Source organism: Oncorhynchus tshawytscha, unplaced genomic scaffold (genome assembly GCF_018296145.1).
Source record: "Oncorhynchus tshawytscha isolate Ot180627B unplaced genomic scaffold, Otsh_v2.0 Un_contig_4941_pilon_pilon, whole genome shotgun sequence".
Classification (NCBI taxonomy): domain Eukaryota; kingdom Metazoa; phylum Chordata; class Actinopteri; order Salmoniformes; family Salmonidae; genus Oncorhynchus; species Oncorhynchus tshawytscha.
Genome location: NW_024607950.1, coordinates 29,032 through 37,957, shown reverse-complemented (window position 1 = coordinate 37,957; position 8,926 = coordinate 29,032). Strand labels below are relative to the sequence as shown.

Here is an 8,926-nt window from a genome sequence, read left to right as displayed (position 1 = left end):
CGGTAAATCCCACAAGAGGGCATAAGCAATCATATTGCAAATGTACAAAACATCACGAATCACGTGTGGCCTTATCTCCAAAATGAAAATAGAGCAATAATTTTTCCGCTTCACGTCAAAGTCAAGGAGCCTCCGGTGTCAATAAAAAAATAACCAGCCATTTATCTATCGTCATTTAAGAGAAATCGTACAATGTCAAATTGGTGATGTTCAAAAATAGTTTAAAAAAAAACAGTTACAGATCCAGTTGCATGGTGTTCATACAAATCTTTTTAAAGTGTGCTGTGGAGCTCTGCGAGATTTCTGTGATTTTCTGTGATCGTCTGAAATAACACACACTCACTCCGTAAATAACTCAGTTCTAAACATAAAGACTTAAAACTCAGGATTCTGGAAAGGTATACCCCAATCAGGATATCTGTTTACTTATAGCTTCCTGTGCCAACCGGAAGTGCCATAACTGGTGTCACAGGGGCTGTTTCAAGGGTTAAAAAGTCAGATCTTTCCAAAACTTCATATGTGTGATTAGACAACCCCCATGAACTGTAAATCAGTCATTTTTCCCATAAAATTTCAAAGAAAAACTAAATCACACACACACACAGCTTGGAAGGAGGGACGTATTGGGGTGCTTAGAGACAGACAGTGCCTGCAATGGTTAGCTTTGTTCAAGCTAAAAATGAACCGTCAGACCTAGAGTTCCGAAACTTTAGAAACCTGTTCTAGACCTCAGGTCGATAGTGCGTGGTGAGTTATGTGGCTCTAGAAGGTTCTCGGACCGAGAAACAGCCTCGTACATTTGCAATAACTTCAATTCATTTTTGCATCACGAAAATGACGACATTTAGAAATGTCCCAGAGTCGCAAGACTAGGTGCATTACGACCGCCTTGGCCCATATAGACGGACCCCAACGTTTCTGTCCGATTGCTCATTCAAGGACTCCGTAGCAAAGCATGGAAAAAGTGGATTCAGTCTAGAACACTGGAACCTTCAGTACCACTTTGATGCAGCTGATGAGGAGTGATGGGAATGGGTCATATTTAGCAGCACCAATTAGGGTCTTGCTCGGGCACCAATTGACCTATCGAGCCGAAACTTGGGATTCGGGGTCGCCTCAACTAGGCCTACACATAACATCAGAACTAGACCCACAGCTAGAACGTAACTACGTGTTTTACGTTTTATTATGGTTTGAACAGAAGGCGTTGTGAATTTTGGGCCAGCTCTGAAGTATGTGGTAGTTGGCTACTAAACGAGTTGGAAAAAGTGGGTTTGGTGTCAGTTTGTATCAGTTTGGTGTCAGAATGATATCTAATTGACTGATGGACGGTGACTTGCTGGTGACTCTTGTCCATTTGCAATATGTTTAAACAGTGAGGTACCATCACCAAAGTGACATTCTGAAATCAACCCTAATGAGCGATTGAGAGGAACCAGAATCACTGCCCAGCCATCCCGAGTTCATCGGGCCAGTCAATTTTGCATTTCTGCAGGATTTTTGAGCATGCCAAATTCGTGATGGTAAATACCCATTGAAACATATTGCAAATGCATGTGCATTTGCAATATGATTCTATAGTGAAAAAAAAGTCATTCATCACCAAATGGACATGATGAAATCAACACAAAACGAGTGATGGAAAGGAACAACTATCACTGCCCGGCCATCCCGAGTTCATCGGGCCAGTCAATTTTGCATTTCTAAAGGATTTTGAGCATGCCAAATTCGTGATGGTAAATGCCCATTGAAACATATTGCAAATGCACGTTTTTGCAATATGATTCTACAGTGAAAAAACATCACCAAATGGAAATGATGAAATCAACACAACGTATCTTCTGTGATAGAAAGGAACAACTATCACTGCCCGGCCATCCCGAGTTCATCAGGCCAGTCAATTTTGCATTTCTGCAGTATTTTTGAGCATGTCAAATTTCTTTTGGCATTTGGCCCCAAAAAAGTTACTTTTGACTTTGACTTTTGACTTCCTATAAAATCATATTGCAAATGGCAAAAAATATATGCCTTATGCACAAGTTAAAAATAAAAATAAATTATGATAATAAAATATGACTGAAGTATGTTGATACAGTTCTTATACATGTTTAATTGACACAAAAATCGAAAAGAAAGAATTTTGAAAAACCAGAAAGCACTTTTTTAAGGGTGTGTGAAGTTTTTCAAAAGTTCTTCTATATTTGACTTTTGACTTTTGACTTCCTATGAAATCATATTGCAAATGGACAAAACATATGCCTTATGTGCAAGTATTTAAATTATGATAATAAAATTGGACAAAAGTATATTCATACAGTTCTTACACATGTGTAATTGACAAAAAAAAATCGAAAGAATTTCGAAAAACGGTCCAGAAAGCACTTTTTTGAAGGGGTGATAAGTTTTTGAAATTTGTTTCACTTTTTCAAAATTTTGCTTTTGGATGTTGACTTGTGTTGCATTTGCAATATGAAAAACCACAGGGGAGCGCGCTCGCCACCTGTTGGATTTTCAAAGTGTTACACCTGGCATTTGCCATATGGCATTTGCAATCAACTTTGAAAGAAACGACGCCGAATTGAGTGGTATTGGACACCATGTATATGGTTTGTCCAGTGCCAATGACTTCCCATTCATTTTTGTCCATTTCAGGGGGGTATTCCCTTACATGAGACACAGTGATGGTGGGTTGTGTTTAGGTGTAGTACTAACATGAGACACAGTGATGGTGGGTTGTGTTTAGGTGTAGTATTAACATGAGACACAGTGATGGTGGGTTGTGTGTAGGAGTAGTATTAACATGAGACACAGGGATGGTGGGTTGTGGAGTAGTTTTGGTAGATTAGAATATATATGGATAACATGATAAATTATACTATTCATGGATAACAGGCTGCATTAGACTATATATGGATAACAGGCTACATTAGACTATATTTGACAACAGGCTACAATAAACTATATATGGATAACAGGCTACATTAGACTATGTAGGGATAACAGGCTACATTAGACTATATATGGATCAGGCTACATTAGACTATATATGGATAACAGGCTACATTAGACTATATATGGATAACAGGCTACATTTGACTATATATGGATAACAGGCTACATTAGACTATATATGGATAACAGGCTACATTAAACTATATATGATAACAGGCTACATTAGACTATATATGATAACAGGCTACATTAGACTGTATATGATAACAGACTACATTAGACTATATATGGATAACAGGCTACATTAGACTATGTATGGATAACAGGCTACATTAGACTATGTATGGATAACAGGCTACATTAGACTATATATGATAACAGGCTACATTAGACTATATATGATAACAGGCTACATTAGACTGTATATGATAACAGGCTACATTAGACTATATATAGATAGCAGGCTACATTAGACTATATATGGATAACAGGCTACATTAAACTATATATGATAACAGGCTACATTAGACTATACAGTATATGGACAGAAGCAGTCAATACACCAGGCTATGATGTCAACAATATATAATAATATGATTGTGGTATGTTGTCATACAGTGTTTGTGTGATGAAATGTGACTTTGTCACATTAGCCAGTGTTGTGTTTCACCATTCTGATGTATTATCAGTTTGTAATGTTGTTATTAGCCCAACATTATTGAGGACATTATTATTAGGATGGTGCAGTAATGTTGAGATGCCAGTAGGAGGAGCTCTAGTATAGAACACTGGAACCTTCAGTACCACATTGTTACAGCTGATGAGAGTAAATTGAATGTGTTTGTAGAATAGTATGAATGACATCATGGAACTGACCAAATGTAAATGGAACTTTGACCTGTTCCATGTAGAACTCAGAGGGACAAGGCAACACATTCTAAGATATTATAAACATTCCATATAGAATAGTCAACATATTGTTAACATGGTTCTGTATTTAAATAAAAGTGGAAATGAGGGACATTTTATCCATTATAGAAATGTAGGACCCATTTTAATACAGTAACCTTCCTTTTCTGACATGCTGTTCTGATTTTCATGCATGTTAATGTGTTAAAAGAGGAAGGAAAGGACTGTTCTGCATCAGCTACTTGTGTTCTGACTACTATAAATATGTTTCAACCACATAACACACATTTACTAGCAGTTCCCACTCATTACCAGTCAGTTGACTCACTGTACAAGACCTCTCCCCTTCAGTCTGTAAGTACTCTTGAGATCTTGAAATATAGTTTTTAGTTTTTAGCCATAAGTCATGTACTCAAGGGTCTCAGACATGGAGTGCTGATCTAGGATCAGGTCCTCCTGGTCCATATAATTATGATCTAAATGGGAAAACTAATGCTAGATCCTTCTCTGAGACACTTTGTGAATACAGACACTATCACATAATGATGATATAAAAGGTATGTGTGACTTGTTGTTTATCCTCACAGCTTGGGGATAGGAGTTATCATTCAAGCTGGTGGTAACTGCTTTCCTCAAGTTGGCAGATGTTTCTATCTTGCCAGGTCTGGGATTTGAACCAGTAATGTTTCAGTTACTGGCCCAACATTCTTATTAACCGCTATGCTACCTGCCGATACCACTGATACACCATATTACCAAACTATTATGAAGAATGTTATTTACACACCATCCTCTCAAGGCTGTGATGATGATGTGTTGTTATATCTGCATCCCAAATGACACCATATTCCCTATAGAGTGCACTACTTTTGACTAGAGTCCTACCTGCTGCCCCTGATGGTTTGTATGTAGTTATTCACCAGCTATAGAGGGAGTTGTTGTTTATGTGTCTAAGACTGCAGGGTGGGAGATGCTACAATGACCTTGAGAACAGCAGGATGTGTGTTGGTGGTCTTTCTCTGGTCTGTAGCAGGTATGTTATCATTCTTATCTTTTAGTTGCTCTGTTTATCAATCTACAGACATTTCTAAAAGGATAAGAATCATAATGTTATTCTGGTGTGTTCTGTTAGGCATCTCCACTTCACTTTAAATAGTTATCTTTCACACCTCACTGAGTGATGCTTATCTGTGGTTTCCATTCACACTCAAATCAGGAACTATGGCAACAAAGTGTGGACAAACCCTACCTTCAGTGTGAGCCAATAGACCTCGTCCTCATTCTTATACCACTGTGTTGTGTGACTGTGTGTTTCAGTGGTACTGGGTCAGTATGTCTGGAGTGTGAAATACACCACTCAGAGAATCTGTGTCTTGAAGGGGTCAACAGTAGATCTGTTCTGCTCTTACACATATCCCAGAGGTAAAGTCACAACAACCTTCTGGTTCACTAAAATGGAGGCTGGTAAAGAACCTAAAGATCTAGGTCAGAACCCAGAGTATGCAGGTCGTCTGGAGTATCATGGAGATAAGAAGAAAGACTGCACCCTGAGAATCACAGACCTGAGAGAGAGAGACTCAGCTACCTACAAGTTCAGATTCATAACAGATCAGGAAGGAGGGAAATATTATGGAGATCCTGGAGTCACTCTGTCTGTCACAGGTACAGTTACATTCTATATACTGGTGACCCTGGAGTCACTCTGTCTGTTACAGGTACAGTAACATTCTATATACTGGTGACCCTGGAGTCACTCTGTCTGTTACAGGTACAGTAACATTCTATATACTGGTGACCCTGGAGTCACTCTGTCTGTCACAGGTACAGTAACATTCTATATACTGGTGACCCTGGAGTCACTCTGTCTGTTACAGGTACAGTAACATTCTATATACTGGTGACCCTGGAGTCACTCTGTCTGTTACAGGTACAGTAACATTCTATATACTGGTGACCCTGGAGTCACTCTGTCTGTTACAGGTACAGTAACATTCTATATACTGGTGACCCTGGAGTCACTCTGTCTGTTACAGGTACAGTAACATTCTATATACTGGTGACCCTGGAGTCACTCTGTCTGTTACAGGTACAGTAACATTCTATATACTGGTGACCCTGGAGTCACTCTGTCTGGTACAGTAACATTCTATATACTGGTGGACAGTCTGTTCAAGGTACAGTAACATTCTATATACTGGTGACCCTGGAGTCACTCTGTCTGTTACAGGTACAGTAACATTCTATATACTGGTGACCCTGGAGTCACTCTGTCTGTTACAGGTACAGTAACATTCTATATACTGGTGACCCTGGAGTCACTCTGTCTACAGTAACATTCTATATACTGGTACAGTCTGTTACACAGTTTCTATATACTGGTGACCCTGGAGTCACTCTGTCTGTTACAGGTACAGTAACATTCTATATACTGGTGACCCTGGAGTCACTCTGTCTGTTACAGGTACAGTAACATTCTATATACTGGTGACCCTGGAGTCACTCTGTCTGTTACAGGTACAGTAACATTCTATATACTGGTGACCCTGGAGTCACTCTGTCTGTTACAGGTACAGTAACATTCTATATACTGGTGACCCTGGGTACAGTCACTCTGTCTGTTACAGGTACTGTAAGGTACAGTAACATTCTATATACTGGTGACCCTGGAGTCACTCTGTCTGTTACAGGTACAGTAACATTCTCTGTCTGTCTGTTACAGGTACAGTAACATTCTATATACTGGTGACCCTGGAGTCACTCTGTCTGTAACAGGTACAGTAACATTCTATATACTGGTGACCCTGGAGTCACTCTGTCTGTTACAGGTACAGTAACATTCTATATACTGGTGACCCTGGAGTCACTCTGTCTGTAACAGGTACAGTAACATTCTATATACTGGTGACCCTGGAGTCACTCTGTCTGTTACAGGTACAGTAACATTCTATATACTGGTGACCCTGTCACTCTGTCTGTTACAGACCCTGGAGTCACTCTGTCTAACAGTAACATTCTATATACTGGTGACCCTGGAGTCACTCTGTCTGTTACAGGTACAGTAACATCTATATACTGGTGACCCACTCTGTCTGTTACAGGTACAGTAACATTCTGTCTGGAGTCACTCTGTCTGTTACAGGTACAGTAACATTCTATATACTGGTGACCCTGGAGTCACTCTGTCTGTTACAGGTACAGTAACATTCTATATACTGGTGACCCTGGAGTCAACATTCAGTATATACTGGTGACCCTGGAGTCACTCTGTCTGTACAGGTACAGTTAACATTCTATATACTGGTGACCCTGGAGTCACTCTGTCTGTTACAGGTACAGTAACATTCTATATACTGGTGACCCTGGAGTCACTCTGTCTGTTACAGGTACAGTAACATGCTTTATGCTGCTAGTCTGTTGAATTAATATCGACTGTCCATTTAGGTCTAGAAATTGGATTTGAATATATGAAACAGATTTGAGAATTAAATGAGTTTGAGAATGTCTTGCATCATGTGATTAAACTATAGAACAGGTGATTCAGGGTTTTAATGTTGTGATCAACTCCAGCTCTGCAGGTGAAGGTGACTCCTGCTGCAAAGGGACAGAAGACACTGACCTGCAGCACCACCTGTACTCTGAGTAACCCCAACCCCACCTACATCTGGTATAAGAACGGACAACAGCAACACTTTAGAACCTCCCCCAGTACAAATACTCAGTCTACAGTAACAGTAAAGACAGATACTCCTGTGCTGTAAAAGGCCATGAGTATCTCCGCTCTCCTGCAGTGTGTGAGTGTTAATTTAACTCAGTATTTTAGTATATCTTTTCAAGTATAACTTCTGTCTGCTAAACAGGCCTCACAGTTGTGACTGCAACACTTTGACAAGACAGGATGGCTTAACTACTTTAGATTAGTGAAGCTCACGATTCCACTGTGTAAATGATGCCCTCTTTATGTTTCAGGTGTTCAGGGTCAGAGCTGCAGCAGAGTGACTTACACCAAGAGGACAATCTGTGTCTTGAAGGGGTCAACAGTGGACATATCCTGTACTTATGTTGGTTATTATTACACCACATCATCATTCTGGTTTAGAAGTGATAAGTCGACCCCTGAAGACCTAACCACAAACCCAGGGTATGCAGGTCGTGTGGAGTACACTGACAAAGAGAGATGGAGATATGAAGGTCCCTCCACCCTGAGAATCACAGATCTGAGAGAGGAGGACTCAGCTGAGTATCGCTTCACTTTTAAAACAGACACCATTGAATGGGGTCATAGTTTACCAGGAACAACTCTGTCTGTCACAGGTAATACTACACTGTATGATACAACTGTAAATCATAATGAATTACAGGATAAATATATGAACCATCCTGTTAACACAGAGGTGTATGTGGTTTTATACATATTGTTTCAGGTCTGCAGGTGAAGGTGACTCCTGCTGCAGAGGGACAGAAGACACTGACCTGTAGCACCACCTGTACTCTGACTGACAACCCCACATACATCTGGTACAAGAACGGACAACATCTAGATGAGCCCACTTCCCAACAATACTCTAGTAATATGCTGGTGGTCGGGGATTCTACTGTGGACATTTACTCCTGTGCTGTTGAAGGTCACGAGGCTCTCCACTCTCCTGTAGTTTGTGAGTCTGAATGAAACTAGGATTCTACTTAGGAAGTATCAGTCATTTAAGGTCAATGAGAAGGATAATACTTCAATATTCATCATTACATAGAAATTACAGACAATGTCATAGATGTATGTACTCTGTCACAGGTAACACTGCATAGCACTTTATACAGTGTTGAAGAGTCAGGAAATGAATCATTAATTCTAAACGATGTAATCTGTTTTTGCTCTCCTTTAATTCAGGTTTTCAGGTGAAGGTGACTCCTGAACAGTATTCAGAGTATAAGACACTGACCTGTATCACCACCTGTACTCTGACTGGTAACCCCACCTACATCTGGTACAAGAACGGACAGATCTAACTGACAACACTTCTCCCTATTCAGTCTACCCTAAAGCTGCAGACAGCTACTCCTGTGCTGTAAA

At 40.0% G+C, this 8,926-nt stretch overlaps 1 protein-coding gene across 1 annotated transcript; it reads left to right on the top strand.

The window, feature by feature from the left end:
• The first annotated feature begins 4,797 nt into the window (after positions 1 to 4,797).
• On the top strand, positions 4,798 to 8,878 carry LOC121843135. The gene is made up of 4 exons (XM_042312751.1): positions 4,798 to 4,894; positions 5,179 to 5,523; positions 8,283 to 8,513; positions 8,744 to 8,878. The coding sequence occupies exons 1-4, from the start codon at positions 4,840 to 4,842 to the stop codon at positions 8,860 to 8,862; spliced, it is 750 nt and encodes a 249-aa protein (XP_042168685.1). The 5' UTR covers positions 4,798 to 4,839; the 3' UTR covers positions 8,863 to 8,878.
• The last annotated feature ends 48 nt before the right edge of the window (positions 8,879 to 8,926 follow it).